The sequence below is a fragment of the Gobio gobio genome (assembly GCF_949357685.1).
Source record: "Gobio gobio genome assembly, chromosome: 13".
Classification (NCBI taxonomy): Eukaryota; Metazoa; Chordata; class Actinopteri; order Cypriniformes; family Gobionidae; genus Gobio; species Gobio gobio.
Window position 1 is genome coordinate 15,687,561 of NC_137106.1, and position 20,071 is coordinate 15,707,631.

General features: G+C 36.6%; 1 protein-coding gene across 2 annotated transcripts in view; it reads left to right on the forward strand.

The window, feature by feature from the left end:
• The window catches only part of strn3 (striatin, calmodulin binding protein 3), a 31,459-nt gene that overhangs the window by 9,244 nt on the left and 2,144 nt on the right, over window positions 1–20,071 (forward strand). The window contains exons 2-15 of one of the 2 annotated variants that reach the window (XM_079833289.1): window positions 5,990–6,093; window positions 6,551–6,624; window positions 7,076–7,157; window positions 7,292–7,468; window positions 7,556–7,694; window positions 7,802–7,943; window positions 11,989–12,125; window positions 12,466–12,641; window positions 15,013–15,060; window positions 17,020–17,141; window positions 17,255–17,422; window positions 17,506–17,646; window positions 18,143–18,250; window positions 18,705–18,791. In XM_079833289.1, the coding sequence (XP_079689415.1) occupies window positions 5,990–6,093; window positions 6,551–6,624; window positions 7,076–7,157; window positions 7,292–7,468; window positions 7,556–7,694; window positions 7,802–7,943; window positions 11,989–12,125; window positions 12,466–12,641; window positions 15,013–15,060; window positions 17,020–17,141; window positions 17,255–17,422; window positions 17,506–17,646; window positions 18,143–18,250; window positions 18,705–18,791 (1,705 nt within the window). The remainder of the gene's footprint in view (window positions 1–5,989; window positions 6,094–6,550; window positions 6,625–7,075; window positions 7,158–7,291; window positions 7,469–7,555; window positions 7,695–7,801; window positions 7,944–11,988; window positions 12,126–12,465; window positions 12,642–15,012; window positions 15,061–17,019; window positions 17,142–17,254; window positions 17,423–17,505; window positions 17,647–18,142; window positions 18,251–18,704; window positions 18,792–20,071) is intronic. The other variant, XM_079833290.1, reaches the window with a different exon arrangement.

The window sequence follows — 20,071 nt, forward strand, 5'->3', positions numbered from 1 at the left end:
ATTTCAACCTTATTTCACTCAATGAAAAAAGAGTTTTAATAGTTTTAGTTTACAATAACAACAGTGGAATAAGCAAGTAATTAATATCAAATATCTTACGTTACGTTTGTACATTTCTTCTCTACCAACAAATATAACAAAATCACTTTACTTCCACTTTTCATTGCTCACACTGTTATGAAATTTCATGAACACAGACAATTGCCGTCAAAATAAAGTAAGACATCCCATAGCCTAAGCTTAACCAATCAGATGTGATAACCATAGCTAATTGATACATTGTAGTGGCGTTTTGCAACCATAATTATGCCTCCTTAAAAACTCCTTCATGCAATTTATTTATAACTGAAATATAAAGCAAGCTCTGCTTTAAATGTGCTAAACAGTCTGGTTTAGAAGCACATTTTACTTGTATAAATATTCTACCATTACATTTCCAGTATATTTCCATTGTACTATTATTAAATCTATAGGGTCCCCTCATTCAGCTGTTTTCTCCCACAGCAGGCAGAGTATTTTTAGTGTCTGTTCAGTTCACACAGCTGAAATGCTGTTCTGCCGATCTTTAAATCTGGTAGGTGACAGAGATTTCCAGCAAGCATCAGAGAGTTGCTCGGGGCTGTGAGCAGCGAGCCAGCTGTTCCTGACCATATGTGTACTAGTAGCCATCCTCACACTCTGCTGACACTAGCAAGGCTGTTTTAATACAACAGTGTTCCTTAGTATTACCTGCCAGCACTTCACACAGTACAGTTAAACTGATGTAGGTCTAGTCAAGTTAGTTCAGAAGCAATAGATTCATGCCGTCGACGTGTCCTCAACTTAAAAACGAATGGCTTAATGCTCTACTAATACTGACTCAGCTCATTAATATTCAGATCTTAATGCACATATCCCATTTCTGAGATGGTAGTAATATGATCGCTTCAAGCAGCATGGTTGTTTCTTGGAGAACTCTTGTGTGGTGAACTTACACTTTACCAGAAGACTATGATTAACTAGATGTGGTGGGATTGTTTTAAAATGTTAACTTTCAGAGAACTTGTTTTTGAGGGATGGGGGAGTTTTGAGGAAGTCATTGTAGAGTTGAAATGAATATCCACACATTTACTAGTCCTGTTCTGGGAAAGGATGTTTAAAAGTGGAAGATGTCATCTGTATCTTGTGAGTGTTTAGATTTTTTTTATTTTTATATTAATATTAACTAAACATTAAATTGCTTTATTTTAGTCCTTGCTTCTAGATGAGTCGGAGGAAGGTTACCTCTTTTATTTCAGCAGAAGGCAGGGCTCGACAATAAGGATAGCCGAGATATATCTAACCGCAGAACCACACGTCACAGCAGTCTGAGGACAGCAGCGTCAGATCTGAAGTTAGGGTGCTGCTGACGTCACATAAAAAATATTAAGCAGCACAACTTTTTGAATTTCTGATTATCAATGTTTCTTAAACCGCAAATCTGCATATTAGAATTGTAAAGGATCATGTGACGGAAGACTGGAGTAAAGGAAATTCAGCTTCACCATCACAGGAATAGATGTATAAAAAAATAGCAAACGCAATTTTAAATTGTAGTAATATTTATTTCACAATTACTGTTTTTACTGTATAAATAAATGCAGCCTTGGTGAGCACAAGAGACTTTGGTCTTACCAACCCCAAACTTGTTCAAAGCCATTTTTTATTAGCACTACATAGTTTGCATTCTTTGGCTCATCTTGCTATTTAGTGGCCTTTTAGGTGAAGTCTTCCTCCAGGAGAGTTTATTTTGGAGTAATTAAAAAAGCTCGAGCAGCTTTCATCAGAGCATCTGTCTTTATCGACCCTTTCTATTAAAGACGACAGGTTATTCCTGTTTTAGGGATAAATCGTCATTTGCTTGTAATATTCTGTACTGTTGTTAACTATTTAATCTGACAACTGTATGCTGGAATGTGTCATGCGTCGGTGAGGGCTATTCTTGCCCCATGCGCTGCAGCTTGCTCCTTTGTAAGGCTCTAGATTTGTCCAGTGATCTCACTATGTTTCCCCTCGGACTGCCTGTAAGGCGTCTCGATGTAGTGACCTCACACGTTGATTCCAGCGCTGTGAACATGGGGGTGGATTGTGAAAGCACACTCCAGCCTGACGCTTGGACTGTTCTTCTCAAGTACTTGTATCACCTCATACAGTAACAGTTACTGAGATATACATGTCGTATTTTGGTCTGTGTGTGAGCCTGTAGTTCAGAGATGCGGGATCGTACACATGGTGTGCTTTTGCAGGCCTCTGTGTGTCAGTCTCGTTCCAAAGTGTTCACAATCTGAAGACAAGTACTGACAGCTGTCTTGTGTGAAAACTCCATCCAAGAGTGTAATGGCTTTCAGCACTGCCCAGCTAGACTGTGTTCTCTCGCATCTTTCTTAGGTTTAGTTTTATTATTTAGTTTAGAAAAAGTCTTACATTTCAAAATCAAAATGTTAGGCCTTAAAAAGTCTTAAATTCACTGAAGTATTGAGTTCTAGGTCTTAAATAATTTTAAACACGTGTTAATTTTCCCTTTAGTGTGTGTGTGTTTATTCCGGGGTGTTGTGGTTCTTTCTTTCTCTAGTCCAAGTGTAATTCGCTGTATTACAACTACAAATTAGACCAACATGCATCTTATATTGCAGCCAGTCAGCTTTCATGTTATTAGCACAAGTCTCTTTCGGATTGTACCACAGACACATAAAACGGATTTTATTCTTCAGCTTCAGTTCTCCAGTTCTGTGATCGTGAAAGCAAAGGCAAATCTTTCTCACCTACTGTCTCGCATGAGCCAGGCGAAGTGATTGCACAAGGTGGATGAATGACCAAATAAAAAGATATGCCTGATAGCACTAAAAAAAGAGTAAATGAAAGCGATGTAAACCACAAACTCAATTTGGTCCTGACGCACGGACCGACGTCAGACTGGCTGCAGATTCTGTGCATGCATTTGCCACCTGTCAACGCTCGCGCGAGTGTACAGTAATATGTCCTTTTTCTAGGCTTATTGCCCTTGAACGATCAAATACACACATAATTATGACTGTTTATGTCCATATTGGCAGGTGTGTCTTGAGTAAACAAGTTTGGGACGCATGTCAGTATTGGATCTGCACATTACCGTAGGTCTTAAAGTGAAAGCAACATAATATATCCCATACCCGCTCCTTTCTTTGTCGTTAATGTTAAACAAACAACAACAACAGGGGAAAAACAGTACTTAAACTACTTTAAAGTTTTTATTTTATTACTGACTGTTTACTTGATTACTTAATTACTTGAGAACTTAAGCAGTTGCTTATTGCTGTGGTATAACCCTATAAGCGGTCGTGTTATTAAAGCTAGATAGCACACCACCGGCCTAGCCTTTTCTCTTTTTTTTTTTAAGACCCCAAACAATATTTATGCATTTTGTTTGTTTTATTGTTGTGTGTAACAATTGTGCATCTAACATAATAATATGGAAAATGTGGCATCCTAATTATGAAAAACAAAATTAAAAACATGTACATTTCTGGAAATTACCATCAAAGTCATTTATCTCAAACAAATCAGCCAAAAAATATATTGTGAAATTCTGGTGGGATCGAGCTGTGGGGAAGTGCAAGTTTACTGATACTTTGTTCAATTTGAGTACCGGTAAATTCACTTGCTTTGTGAGTAATTCTGTGATTCTGCATTTCCTTTGTTCAATTTTTTTTATTGTTTGATATAGGTCTTAAATTTGATTCATAATGGTTTTAAAAAGTCTTAAATTTGACTTGGTGAAACCTGCAGAAACCCTGATTATGTAAGATCCTATATTTGTTGTCGTCACATCACGAGTGGAGCTTTCTCTGGATTCTGTTTAATGATTTAATACAAATTTATATAAACTTTAACAATTTAATCAAGCTTTTACAATTAATTTACAACAAAATATTGCTTTTTTTGTCAAATAAGATGCTGCACAACAGAACAGTATTAATTTAAAACATGGATGAGAAAATATATTGGTTCTTATATAAAATAAAATATCTTATGATATTCCTTAGAAATAATAGTATTATTACTTTGAAAAATAGATTTTAGTATACAGAAGTGATATTTTTCTCTCATAATTGCTTGTAGTTAAACCAATCTTGTTTTTTTTCAGTGTGTATTTGATGGTAGTTTTTCCTCATATGAAGCTATGAAAAGCTTGTGAAGTTCATGTCCATATATATAGGGGTTATGCGCAACAAACTTCGATTTTCTGTAATACATGTCTCATTGCTTCTGGTTTAGGTCTTTTGTATGTGCTTCATTAAATATGGAGGCGTTTTATATAGCCTCCTTCAAAGAAGCGAACAAAGATGAGCATAACCTATGTTCATCGCATATGCAGATTGATATCTAAAAGTCAATTTTTTCTTCTTCACACTAACATTTAGATATTTACATCGAATAAAACAGCAACAATACAAATAACTTGCTAGTTTAGCGGACAAGATGTGATGAGACCTGTTTTCCTGTTTGTATAAAGCTGATTGAGACGACAGACGCTGAAAACACCATGAGTGTCACGTGTGTGAGTTTGTGAAACCTCATTGTTCAGTCACACAGAGACGCAGAAATCACTTAAGCTTTGTTTATACTCGCCGCGTCCGCACGAGCGCGAAGGTGCGCGTGGGAAAAATTACGTCATCGCGGAGTGGGCGGTAGTGCAGCACTTTTTTTTTGGGTCGTCTCATCAAACCGGCACCCAGTTTGCACGTACAAAATGAGCCTACAAACGCAGAAATAAGCCCTTTTATTGAAAATAAAGATCCATGTTTAATAAATAAAAAATTCACGAAACTAAATGAAAATGTTTAGTGAAATTAGGAAATATTTAAGAGATCGTTAAATTAGTTGGATACACGTGCACATACATTTTGTTCTGATGCCACAAGTAATAATAAAAAGGTTTACTGAGTTTTACACAATTCTTTTGTAGTGTGATTTTTGGTTTACTAAAGTGTACTAAAATAAACATCGTCACCTGTGTACATTACTTCTTCTCACCGCTGTTTCCTGATGGTTTATAGAACAATTAGTCCGTCGCCCTCTGTCATTTCAAACAATACAGAGCCAGGCGAAAGTATAAATAAGGCTTTAGCATCATGCATAGCTGTTGTCGTGGTTATTTCTGCTTTGTGATAGGCTGAGATTAATCCATATCGGATAAAAATGTCCAGAGCTTATCATCATTATTGACATAAATTTTATCGCAATCTCGATATGATATTGTATATCTCACATCCCTATCTGCTTTCTATGCTATGGTTCAAAACTGTAAACTTTTTTGCTGTAAAATCTACCAGCCCTTATTAAACCCCATGTTTCTTTCTGTCATCATGCACTTTAGCAAAATATTGCTTCATCGAGATTGTAAACGACAAGCCCACATCAACTTCCCTGTTTCTACGAAAAACCCTCCTCTAGTTTACCTGCCAAACAAACAAGTGTCATGAGAGCCTGCAAGATCTCTTTTTCTCCAGGAAGGTTGATGGTTTGGGTTGTCTATAAATACCCCCTCCCCTTGCCTCCTCTCATTCACTTCCTGGCCTTTAACAGGGGTCAAGTTGCACAGCTGCTCTCATTTGCTAATGTTAACCTGCTCTGTAGAGCTCTGTTCCTCTGGGCTGTCGCCGGCCAGTGGCCTTGTGTTGGTTCCTCTTTAGAAAATAAGAGATCTGTACTTGTTTGGGGGGTTGGAGATCTCGCATCCAATCAAACCTGAGTTCTGGGTTCAATTCAGACTGATTTGCCAATCGTTTCCACTGATTCTTTCAAAAGAACTGCACCAATCAAACAATTTGTTCACAAATACGTTTCGCTAAATGTTCCTTTTTGTTTGACGTCAACAAGGACGTCGCTATCTATTAGTCAATATATTGTTTCAGTGCCAAGTCTTTCTTGCTCATTACATACAATTCACAAGATGACAACTAGGCTAACTTGACTTGCTTTTGTCTTCCAGGCCCGGATAGCGTTCCTTCAAGGAGAAAGAAAGGGCCAAGAAAATTTAAAGAATGACCTTGTTAGAAGAATAAAAATGTTAGAATATGCATTAAAGCAAGAAAGGTTTGTAATGTTTTTCCCCTAACAGTGCATTTTTTTTACATTATTATTTTGGTAATGCTTTACAATAAGGTTTCATTTGTTAACATTAACTAACCATGCGCAATACATTTTTCACTGTATTTGTTCATCTTTGTTAACGTTAGTTAATAAAAATACAGCTATTCTTTGTTTGTTCATGTTAGTTTTCAGTGCACTTAACTATTGTTAACAAATACAACATTTGATTTTAATGATGTATCAGGAAATGTTGAAATTTAACATTAACTCAGACTAATAAATGCTGTAGAAGAGCAGTTCATTATTAGTTCATGTTAACTAATGAAACCTGTTTTTTTTTATGTATTATTTCTTAATCCTTTTTTAAATGTTATGATAAAAAGTCATGAAATTTGTAAATGTATTCATAAAAAATATATATTTTTTGTATTTTAACAAAGCTTCTCTCTTCCATCACCAGAGCAAAATACCATAAATTAAAATATGGGACAGAACTAAATCAAGGTGAAGTAAAAATGCCTAGCTTTGAATCAGGTAAGAGGATTCAACCTACTTTTGAAAATGTGTTTATAAACTACCATTCAAAAGTTTTGGAGGCCGGTCTCTCAAGGCTGCATTTATTTGATCAGAAAGACTGTAATGTTGTGAAATATTTTAACAATTTTAAAATTAAATAAAACACTTTTAAAGTGTAATTGTTTCCTGTGAATTTTCAGCAGCCAGTCTTCAGTGTCACATGATCCTTCAGAAATCATTCTAATATGCCAATTTGGTGCTTAAGAGACATTTTCTTATTATTATTATTATTAATGTTTCAGGATTCTTTGATGAATAGAAAATTCAAAAGAACAGCATTTATTGGAAATCTTTTGTAACACTATTAAGGTCTTGCTTAATATAATGATTAAATTTGTTAAAATGCATGTGTATGAATTTTGTTCAGGATTCACTGATGTGGTTTTATTGTTTCTTTTGTTTCTTAAAGAAGATACCAAAGATACAGAGGTCTCTGCTATACCTCAGAACAGCCAGTTAACATGGAAACAGGGCAGGCAACTCCTCAGACAGTAAGTTTTGAGTCATTATGTTTTTGTGAATGACACTTCCTCTGTGGGTGTGACAGTATTAGTCCTTCTAAGAAAGTTCATGGACTGTTTCTTTCACCTGAATGTCTGAGCTGTGTTTTCATTGTCTTTTTAAGATATCTTCAGGAAGTAGGTTATACGGACACAATACTGGATGTTCGGTCGCAGAGAGTGCGGTCGTTACTGGGGCTGTCCGGCTCAGAGCAAAACGGTTCTGTGGAAACCAAGAACCTAGAGCAAATTCTCAATGGAGGAGAGTCTCCAGCCAAAAGAAAGGGACAAGACATGAAAAGGTACAGATGTCTCTTGATTTCAACCGCTAGATTAATATAAACAGCTACAAGAAAGAACTTCTTCTCATGATGCCTTTGGTTCAACAGGAATCCAGAGGTTCTGGAGACATTTAATTTTTTAGAAAATGCTGACGATAGTGATGAAGAGGAATATGATGAGGGTGACATAATGGAGGATGTGCCTGACAGGAGTGATAAACGCAGAATAAAAAAACATAAAATTAAGGTGCGCTACCATTTTAGTGGCAATATGCGTGAATGATTTAATTAACCCAATGTAACTTTTCTCAGTATATGATTGTCTATGTAATATAGCCTTGACTGCTCTTCCAGGTCGGGAATGAAGGTTTGGCTTCTGACTTGCCGGATGACCCCGACACAGAGGAGGCACTGAAGGAGTTTGACTTCTTGGTGAATGCAGAGGATGGAGAAGGTGCCGGGGAGGCTCGGAGTTCAGGAGACGGCACAGAGTGGGGTAAAATAATACTCGCCAAACTCAAATACTCGAGATCAATGATTCATTCATTAATCATTATGAAAATAGGGCATATCTCTTGAGATTCTCAAAGGATTTGAGTGTGATGATTGAAAATAAGGCCTGCAATTAAAGGGCCAGTTCACCAAAACAACAATTTTTGCCCTGTTTTTTTAAATCCCATTAAACAGAAGGCGATGTTAGGCAGAATGTCCACACGGCTCTTTTCCATACAGTGAAAGTGAAAAAAATGGACATGGCCCTGTTTACACCTGGTAAACTCACGCGTCAAGCCAGTACGGCTGAGCTTCTGTTAATGTTCGCTGATCAGGTTGGGTACCGTTCACATTTGAACCGGTATCGGTACCGGTACTTGAAATTCGGTACTGTAAAGAACCTGTAAGTCATTTATAAAAGTCTTATTGACATATGCCAGAGCAGCCCTGGTTGCTGTCTGCCGTTGTCTGTGATGTTTGATTACTGTAATATTTACTAGTAAAAAGCAGGCTACTAGGTACTTAATTTAATTCATGAAAACAACCATATTATTATTTTTTCTTTTTAATTTCATTTCTATGAAAAGATTTCCCACAAATTATGTGTTATGTATTTTCTGGTAATCAAATGAAGACATTAATTAAATTTATCTTTTAATTTAATTAAACTTTTTTGTCAAACAAAGTGCTGCACAACTGAGCTTTACATGGTTAAAATTAAAACATGAAGAAAAATTTTAATTAATAATAAAAAATAAAGTTTTGATAATTTATTATTACATTAGTGTTAGTATTATTACATTGAGACGTATCTAAATTCTACTTTACAAGTAGATTTATTTGTCAAGTTAGCCGAACCTTTATTTTGACGGGTTGCCGTGAATTTGAGTTTCTGTGTGTTTGATATGACGCCGGTCGTTTTTCTCAAATGAAACGGTAAAATGCTCATGAAGTGACTCAGCGGCTACTCTGGAGATGACGTTCGTGCGTTCATGTCCTCATATGAGAGGCAGAGATGGAAACGTGCGACCGTCACACGCAATTCTGAGTGAGAGTGTGTGAGGTAAACCCATAGACTGTAAACTGCGCGTCTACGCATTCATTCGCACAGAGACCCGCATGATTCATATTTAAATGGTCATTTTGCGGTTTAATATTCACAGACACTAGTCTATATCACAATATGCGTTCTCAGGTACCGAAATTTGGTACCGATTGATTTAATGTGAATCGGTACTCTGTAGTACTGACGTAATTCGGTCGGTGCCCTTAAAAGTACAGAGTTCGGTACTCAACCCTACTGATCACTGTTTATATTTGAATAAAAGCCTAAATTAAATCTGTTCCTCATGTAAAGCGATCGTGCCTCTTCAGAAAATTTGGACTAAACCACTCGATTCATTTGGATTAGTTTTACGATCTCTTCATTGACTTTTTGAAGCATCAAATTGGTAGTTGGGTGGACAGTCAGTGGAGGGAAAGAAGTCTTTCAGTTAAAAATATTTGTGTTTCGAAGATGAACAAAAGTCTTGCGGGTTTGGAACGACATGAGGCTGAGTAATTAATGACAGAATTTTCATTTTTGGGTGAACTAACCCTTTAAATCTGTTGCTCTCACAAAGCTGCCATATGTGTTGGGGCTGCATGATTAATCTATATTATTTTTGTTCGATATTGAAATCATGATTAATAAACATCAAAGTTTTATTTGACGATATGAGTAATTTTAAAATATCAGTGAAATTTCACAATTATCGATACCTCAGCAAAAACTAATACTAGGTTAACTAATGTAAAAACAAAAAAGTTGAATGATACACTTATTACATGATGGTGCAGGTCGTATATCTGTAGATGTTTCCGGCCGCAATTTTATACTGTTATAAAATTACTTTTACACTTACTTTTTCAACTGTGAATGTTTTCTTAAGACACAACCTACTGTTTACGTGAATACCTCTCAAAAAGGCATTTTGACATGTTTGTATCTGAAGCCCATTTGCTTAGCCACGTTCAGCTCTGATTCGAAGCGCGTACACAGAAAGACGCCTGGGGAACAGTGGCTCTTTTTTGGCTCTTTCCGCAGTTTAGCGACAGTAGACTGCATTTTACAATACTCACTTATTCGGCTGATATGGATCTAAAGTTTGGGCTTTTAGGGAGGGATGAAAGCACACAGCTGTGATGGAAAGTTAGGTGCACAGGTCGGCACAATAAACGGTTTGCCTCTATTATCTTGTTTTCATTATTGTTGGAAGCCAAAATCATACGATTGATCGCACCGCCCTAATATGAGTCCAGGAGACCAGGAAAGAAGTGCATATCCATAATGTTGGTACTTAATTATTAAAAATCACCATCCACTTTTAATGTATGGAGAGGAGTTGTTCGGACATTCTGCATGTGGGGAAAAAACATGAGGTTGATTTCATTTTTTGGGTGAACATGTGCATGTGTGTCCTTCGTATGTGCTTTGTGGCACACGATGGCCCTGTGTTAGAATCTTAATTAGGCCTGTTGCTGCATCAGCATTCCTGACAGCTTCCAGTATAGGAGATTCTCTTACTGCTCTGACCAGAGCCAGCTGGGTCAAACACATCAGCCCATTACATCCATCCCACACCCTTCTGCTTTCTTTATCTCTGCCTCTTTTTGTCTTACACTCTTCTGTCTTTTCTGACCTACTTCTAAACTAAGGATTATGTAAATGTCACCATAAATAGGACATGTATTTTTGGTAAAGAAGTATAACAATGTGTGTGTGTGTGTGTTGCCCTTAAATGAAGACATTTATTACCATAAACGTGGTACATAAATAAGTAAAATTGTATTATTTTTAACTATCATAATCCATTTGATAAACATTGCTCTTTTGTGGTTGGACTGGTGGTAATGTCGGCAGGTCAAATAAAAATTAGACAGACTGTAGTAGACCTTAAAGTCCCAGTGAACAGGAAGTTGCAACTGATTTGATTTCAGTGCTGTGACGTATTTCCAAGTGAAATGGAATATTGAATAGAGGGTAGGGTTTTACTTCAGCGCTCCTCCTCTCCATCTCTCGCTCATAGCAGACTAACAGTTGGAGGGGAGTGGTTAAAAATATTCAAACCCAAGCCGTCAAACTGCCGTCATCGGAAAGGGAACGCCATTCCAGACCGGAAGTTACTTCTCAGATTTTGATTAAAGATTACCACGGCAAACTATTTTTTTCTGTGTATTAATTGTTCACCCTAAGACCTGTAATGTGTGCTAACAAAGTAAATAAGATGGCGTTATTTATTTTTGAGCCCTGCATAAATACAAAATATGATTGCACTTACATTATTATTTTTATTTTTTAAAGAGTATCAAAGTACATTTTGATAAAGGGTGGTATTCCAGAAAGCAGGGTTAACCTACTGTCACACAAACCCTATACTCAACAGTGGATTAACCCAAACCAGTGATCGGTTCCACAACCGCAGTCGGAGTATTTTAATGCTAATTTACATTCTTAGTGCATATTGCCACCTATTGGGCAGTTGTGCCATCATTTTTTAATCGTATCTATTTTTTTAGTACTTGTGAACAAGAATAATATTGTTTGTTTAATGCTAGAAATATAAATGAAAAAAGAAAGCTTGATTGATCAGTTGACTTGACATTGTCATTTTGATTCCATATTTGTTGTAAGGTGAGATGTATATAGAAAATGTCTTGTTACTTACTTACCCTGAAACTTGCCTCAGTTTTTAGAACCGAAAATTGTGGTTATCGGTTTACTTGTCCGTAACTTATCCAACCGGTATGTCACACAACCTGCTTTTCGGAATACCCTCCTGAGGTACCAGAGGCTGGTGTCATATTAAAGCTAAAATTGACATTGATCCAGGCCAAATTTTTAAATCTGCTTTAGGTTTAATTTTGTGTTAACGCCACAAAGTTGTTCTGGTGTTGAACTGCTGGTGTGTGTTTGTAAAATGCTCTGCAGCAAAGCCTAAGCCCTCTTTTTCACCCCAAGGTGTGGCACCTTGTTTACTTGGCCCTTCTCTTCTCCTTCCTATTCTTAGCTGAGCCTCTGCCATTCACGCCTGGTGGGGGCAAGTCCTTTATCATGGGCTCTGATGACATGTTGGAAAGTGTGCTGGGCCTGGGAGACCTCGCAGATCTGACTGTGTCCAATGACGAGGCTGAATACAGCTATGATGTAAGTACACAGCGTGACCGACTGCTCCTGCTATTCTGCCATTAATAAATAATAACCTCTACTTAAAAAAAAAAAAAAAGGTATTTTCCCTGCTCAATTTTTAAATGCAGTCTGTATTGTGTTAAGCCTCAGTTAACAGTTATATAAAAACAGCCTGTCATGTACTATATTAGTTTCATTCTGTTTAAAGGTTACTTGTCCAAGCCGGTGTTGTTTGCTGTGTGTCAAATAGGACAACTATCCTAATGCCTCGCAGTCAGTCGACCTGCAGTTTCCAGGTTTCATTTCACAGTTGTTAAAATGCCTCTGCAACGGCCCCTCCCCCACCCTCTATTTTTAGCTGCCAGCCAATAAGGATGCGTTCAGGAAGACGTGGAATCCCAAATATACCCTGCGAAGCCACTTTGATGGAGTGCGGGGCCTGGCTTTCCATCCTGTGGAACCGGTGTTGGTCACAGTCTCAGAAGACCACACCCTCAAACTGTGGAACCTCCAGAAGACAGTTCCTGCCAAAAAGTAAGTTCTCACTGTGGCTTTCCAAGGAATGGGATATCCTGGGGTTAGACATGTGACGGTGTCAATTTTTCATGTTGCGATAAATGCTGAAGCTTTTATCACCGTATAAAGTATTATCACAATATTAAAATATAGGAACAAAAAAAACATACTTTTTTTGCAACTTAACGAAGAACTACAATAAAACTATACAAGAAATTATAAAATAAATGTTTCAAATAGATTAAAGTGCAAAAGATTTATAGACAACAATGTAACACTTTTCAATAAGGTCTCATTAAAGGTAGCTAATGCATTAACTGACATTAACAATGAGCAATACAGAATACAGTGCCCTCCCCTAATATATTGGTAAATATGGGCAAAGGCAGCTGTGAAAATAGTGTATCCTTTTAATCTTTCATTCATAAAAAAATTGAACTATTCTTTGAAGTAAAACAATTGAAAGTGGGGGGAAAATCTCATTATAAAATGTTTTTTCTCTAGTTCACTTTGGCCACAATTATTGCAATGTCCTTTTCCCAAGATAACAGCTCTGAGTCTTCTATAATGCCTGATGAGTTTGGAGAACACCTGACAAGAGATCAGAGACCATTCCTTCATACAGAATCCCTCCAGATCCTTCAGATTCCCAGCTCCATGTTGGCGCTTCTTCTCTTCAGTTCACCCCACTCATTTTCTATAGGGTTCAGGTCAGAGGACTGGGACGGCCATGGCAGAAGCTTCGTTTTGTGCTCAGTGACACATTTTTGGGTTGATTTTGATGTTTGTTTTGGATCATTGTCCTGATGGCAGATCCTAACACGGCCCATTGTAAGATTTCTAGCAGAAGTGTTCGGGTTTTTACCTGTTTGTATTTGCTAGAATCCATGAGACAATGTCTCTGAACAAGATGTCCAGGACCTCCAGCAAAAAAGAAATAGGCCTACAACATTAAAGATTCAGCAGTATATTTAACCGTGGGCATGCAGTACTTTTTTATCCCTGTTTACTCCAAACCCATCTGGTGGATTTGCTCCCAAAAGGTTTTTCTTTTCTTCATCTGACCACAGAACCAGGTCCAGTTTGAAGTTCGTCGTTTCTGACAACTGAATATGCTGGAGTTTGTTTTTGGATGAGCGAGGAGGATTTTTCTTGAAACCCTCCAAAACAACTTGTGGTGATGTAGGTGCTGTTTGATGCATTTATTTGAGGCTTTTTTTACCCCAATACTCCACTAATCTCAGCAATTCTCCAGCTGTGATCCTTTGAGAGTCTTTGTCCACTCAAACTCTCCTCCTCACCATTAGGAAGATATAGACACACGTCCTCTTCCAGGCAGATTTATAACATCTTTAGTTGATTGGAACTTTTTTATTATCGCCCTGATGGTGGAAATGGGGATTGTCAATGCTTTAGCTATTTTCTTACAGCCATTTTTATTTTGTGAAGCTCAACAATCTTTTGCTGCACATCAGAGCTATATTCTTTGGTTTTACTCGGTGATGAATGATTAAGGGAATTTGGCCTTTGTGTTTCCTCATATTTATACTCCTGTGGAACAGGAAGTCATGGCTTGACAATTTCATGCTTCTAGTCACCCTGGTGTGCTAAAAAAACGTAAATATGAATGGGAATATACTCTTTTTTTTTTTTGGTCTTTTTTTCACAGCCGCGTTTGCTCATATTTACCAAGGGTGCCAATGTTAGTGCAGGGCACTGTAGCTATATTTGTTACAAAAGTGTTTTTTATTTGTTTGTTTTTAACACATTTTTTCAAAGTAATAATTCTCTGATAACGTTAGATAAAAAATACAACTGATTATTGTTAGTTCATGTTAGCTCAGGTTTTGATTTTAATAATGTATAATTAAATGTCGAAACATGAACTAAGATTAATAAAATGCTTTGGAAGTATTTTTCATTGTCAGTTATGTTAACTAATGAGCATCATTGTAAAGTGTTGCTGAACAATACTAAAGACTCCGATCATATCTAGGGCATGTTGTAGTCCAGATCAAAATGTAAAAATGTTCCATGTTTAAATATAAATAGCCCCTTAATCCTAAAATATTGTGTATTTGGTGTTGTGATGAACACCATTGAGAATACAAACATCTGAATGGTTTATGGAAAAGTATTCTTAAAATGCATTCTAAAAATCTGAATGATTCGTAATAATAATTATTCACTGTATTTCAAAGTGCCCACGATAACAAAACCGTGCATATTCATTGTGATATATCATATTACCGCATATTGGCACGTGTATCTGGGATTGGTTTTGATCTTAAAAGTGATTCCTCAAAAAGCACATTGAATTTATCATGTTGTGATTTCCCCATTAATGTTCCAAACAAACCACTAAACAAAGTGTTGTCTTGCTTTGCAGAAGTGCCTCTTTTGATGTGGAGCCAATATACACATTTAGAGGGCATATGTAAGTATTGATTTCACAACATTGACTTCAATTGCAGGGTCAAAGTTGTGACCGTATGGACGATACTGTGCATGTAGGCATTTCTACAGCTGAATGCATTCAGAAAGGTGGTGTTCCCCTGGCCTCAGCCAAGCACATCCATGAGATGGTGGCGTGATTCATTGCTCAGGAAAATGTGTTTCCAATGTTCCAGAGTCCACAACATGAGCATAGTGAAGTTAGCTATTCAGAAGTGCATTCAGTACGATTTTGTTTGCATTTCACTTGCCCTTATTTGTCCCAGTGCTCTTCTACTCTATACCGACACCTACTGGTGTGGATGCTTATTCATTTCTGACATGTTTTTTCAGATGTGTCGTAATACACACATCAATATAAAGCACATTATTGGATTCAGTCACAGCTGTCTGCTGCATTACACTATGTTTAGTCTATTGTCTGTGGTTAAGTGAGTACTTAAAGTCCCAGCATTTGTCCTCATTATGGTTCGTAATGGTAGTAGTTGGTCAATTGTATGACAGGGCTGGTAATGTGATGTCAACATGCTGCGTTTCACGAGGTAGTGACCTTTTTTTAGCTGGCAAAAATTACTGAGTGCACCTTTTTTAAAGGAGCAGTAAACAATTTCTTAGAAACTTAGAAATATGGCTTATCATATTAAAACGTTCTCTCTCGCTCTCTAAAACGTTAACCTAGATAAATGTGTGCTATTATTAGGCGCATATCCAAGTGTTTCTGTAAACTCACAATAACAACAAAACGTACTTTTGTAAAAACAAACAAACAAACATGATGCGCTTTCTGTCTGTCTCTGTGAACTGGAGCGTGTCACAATAATGAACAGAAACTCACAGACATGAGAAATATATATATATAGAAAGCTTGAAATGTCTGCTTTTATACAAACCAATTTGAATCTGAAATAAATACTCTCAGATTATGTAATCCATATGAAAGGCGCATCCACTGTACTGCGGCGTCAGCATTGTCAAATGCATCTTTGCAGCTGGCACTGAAAACACTAGTTTCTTAATAAATAATAAAAGTCTCCTTTCAATTTATTCCGACACATTCATAATCATTACTTTTGCCAGTACTTTAGCAAGCTTTATGCATGTGCTTGAGTGTGGAATAGGCTAAATAACGGCTGTATACATTAAAGGCTCATTGTGGTTTAGTAATTCAATTAATATAAACGTGTGATTAGTTGACTAATGGCTTGAATGAATCGACTAGAAAAATCTTAAATCAGGGGCAGCCTTATAATAATCCCACTGAAGGTGTTCTATACGGGCCAGTGTGCTGGCACTGTTTGACTGAGAGATTGTATGGCTGTACTCTTGAATTTATGCACTTACCTGGCCCACAGAAAGTAAGGAACAATTTGGGAACACTTAAGTGTCACAAAAAACACAACAGAGTTGCTTTTCTCAGAATTAGTCATTTTGCTCTTGCTTTTAACCAGTTGGTCTCGATGTGATTTGTAGTGGGTATGAGAAGTTCCACTAATGGTCCACTAATGTTTGACAACCACAAAATGCTTTGTTCATGTTGAACAGTAATATTTCTTGTATTTAAAACTTAAGACACTTTCTTTTGTTAAACATTTTGCTTCAAGTACTTGAGCTGTATTTTTGTAAATGAATATAAATCTTCATAAACTCATAGAAAAAATGTTTGCTTAAAGTTAAAAGGAATACTTGTACCGTCTTTGAATTTAATATAAATATTGCTAACTCCTGGAATTACAAATGTTTTGCTTAAAATTACTACTTGTGCTATTTTTCTATAAATAAATATTACTAAAATACCACTTGGTTTGATATTTTTGCCTTGACAAGCATTAACATTCTTACAATTTTAAGAGTGTCCAATGACTTTTTAGGCCCCTCTGTATCACCAATGATGTAAACAAGTGTATCCACAAATCCTCTGAACCTGTTGTTTCTGTTTCTGCAGTGGGCCTGTGCTCTCATTGGCTGTGACCTCGAGTGGTGAGCAGTGCTTTAGTGGTGGTATCGATTCAACAATACAGTGGTGGAACATCCCCAGCTCAAACGTAGACCCTTATGACACATATGGTGAGAACATAAAATCACAGTTTCCTTTTTATAGAACTTCAAAGCAAGAAACCTGCCTGCTCGGCAGCATCTTCTCTACGTGTGGCTCAGATGTGTACTCTGTTTTCAAACAGAACCCAGCGTGTTGGCTGGCACGTTGTTGGGTCACAGTGACGCAGTGTGGGGATTGGCTTACAGTGGAATCAAAAACCGGCTGCTCTCCTGTTCAGCTGATGGGACAATCAAGCTGTGGGACCCTCAGGAGAAGTCTCCATGTCTCAGCACATTTAACTCAGACAGAGGTGAGCGCAGTGCATCTTCTATGCGGCGTTCAGTAATCGATCGAAGCGTTGGCAACTCATTTTCTTCGTTCCCTATCTTTCAGATCATGGCGTTCCCACATCGATTGATTTTAATGGGTGTGATCCCGCTCACATGGTGGCTTCCTATAACACGGGAGATGCTGTCGTTTACGATCTGGAGACATCACAGCCCGTCATGGTATTCGCCGCACAGGGAGAGAGTGGTACATTCTTCACATTTGTTCTTAAAAAAAAGCAAATGCGCTTGTGTAGATGTGATATAATGTAGGGCTGTCAAAAGATTAATCGCGATTAATCGCATCCAAAATAAAAGTTTGTGTTTACATAATATATGTGTGTGTACTCTGTTAATTATTATTTATATATAAATACACACACATTTATGTATATATTTAAGAAATATTTGCATGTGTATATACTGTATATACATTTATATAATCTATAATATATATAAATATAAATGTTATATTTAAAAATAATATTTTTTTCTTAAATATATACATGCTTGTGTGTGTATTTATATATAAATAATAATTAACACACATATATTATGTAAACACAAACTTTTATTTTGGATGCGATTAATCGCGATTAATCTTTTGACAGCCCTAATATAATGTTTATATATAGTTAAGTCATTTAATTACTTAAGTGTGAGAATTGGATTTGTAATGTTTACTTTCTTCTGCTTTGTTGTAGCTATTCCATTTGGGAATCACATTAATAAAGTAGTCACCCACCCCACCCTGCCAATCACAGTCACCGCTCACGAGGATAGACACATCAAATTCTTTGATAATAAATCAGGTCAGTGTGTTTATCATTGTAACATACCCTTATATGTACACTACAGTTCAAATTTGTGGGTTCTTATGCTCAGCAAGGCTGCATTATTTTAATACTTATTTTGATATATAATTTATTCCTGTGATGAAGGCCAAGCTGAATTTTCAGGATAATTTCTCCAGTCTTCAGTGTCACATGATCCTTCAGAAATCATTATAATATGCTGATGTTGTGCTAAAGAAACATGTCTACTACTAAAAACAGTTGTGCTACTTAATATTTTTGTGGAAACCACAATACATTTTTATTCAAGATTAAGAAAGTTCTAAAGAACAGCATGTATTTGAAATAGAAAGCGTTTGTCACATTATAGACTTTTGATCAATTTATTGCATCCTGGCTAAATAAAAACATTAATTTCTTTGAAGAATCTTACCACAAACGTTTGTGTCTGAATTGTTCCTGTTTTTTTTAGGTAAAGCCATCCATGCAATGGTGGCTCACTTGGATGCTGTTACTAGTCTGGCTATAGATCCAAATGGCATTTACTTGATGTCAGGAAGTAAGTGTTTCTTCCTTCAGCTTACTTTCACTTTTCCCTTCTACTTTTTCCTGGTTGCATTCGCACCGCCAGTAGGAACTCTGAAGTAGGGCTGAAGCTAGCGAATATTTTAGTAATCGAGTATTCTACCAATTTTTCCATCGATTAATCGAGTATTCGGATAACTACTTTTTCTTTATTGAAGAGCAATACTTAATATACAAGAGAAAATAAGACGGGTATCTTAAAAATAACAACTAATTTGTTTCCTTTTTTAATTTTAATTTTAATTTTTATTACTGAAATTACATACATTAATATCTGTGAAAACTAAACCAATTTAGTGCATTCAATTGCCACATTATAATGCAAATACAAACATTTATACATAATAAACATAAATAAAATTATAAAAATGAATTTAAAATTACTATTAACTATTTTATTTACTATTAAACCTACAACCTATAAATCAAAATAATATTAATAATAATGCCTAAACATTGCATTTATGTTGTGCTTGAACTTAACTTTCAAGTTTCAGCTTCAGCTCAGGTATGACACAAGCCTTCTTGTATGACTACTGTCTTCTGAAGGCTTTGTGGCTTTTGTAAGAAGCTAAAAATACTGGACAGGAAGGTAACTTGGAAAAAGAACAAGAGTAGAGATGGGCATAGAGATGCTCTAACGTCACCAAATCCACTGTTAAAAACAAACCATCACCTCTGATTTAGATCCGCACCCGATCGTCACATTACAAATATTCACATTCTCAGTGTTAAACGCAATACTATCTTAACATATAAACTACAATGAAGTGGGTTGCTTTAAGAAATTAAATTTCTTAAATAACCTAAGCCAGGGTCGACAACCGCTGGAAAGAGGAAACACGAGACGTTTGTGTTCCATTGAGATAAAGTACATCGCACATACAGATCTACATTTTGAGCTCATCATTCATCATAGTAACACAGCTAGTATTATTAAGTTATGAGCTATCAATAGCCTGTGATTTAAAGTGTGAGATTTAAATTACGCAAATCAATGAAAGCACGAGCGCTGAGCGCACACAACCGTTATAGCTCGTTCTGCTATTTGTTGCGCTTAGCTTTGAGAACATTTAATAGTGTATTTCGGTGATATCAAGTATATAAAATCCGATTAAACATTTCACAAACACATCACAATAACGGTGATGCATATGCAAACTCCATTCATGATGGTTAGCCTATGTGTTTCGAGTGCTGCTCTATTCAGCTGACACGCGAAGTTTGGCGAACTGCTGCAAATGAAGCTTAAGC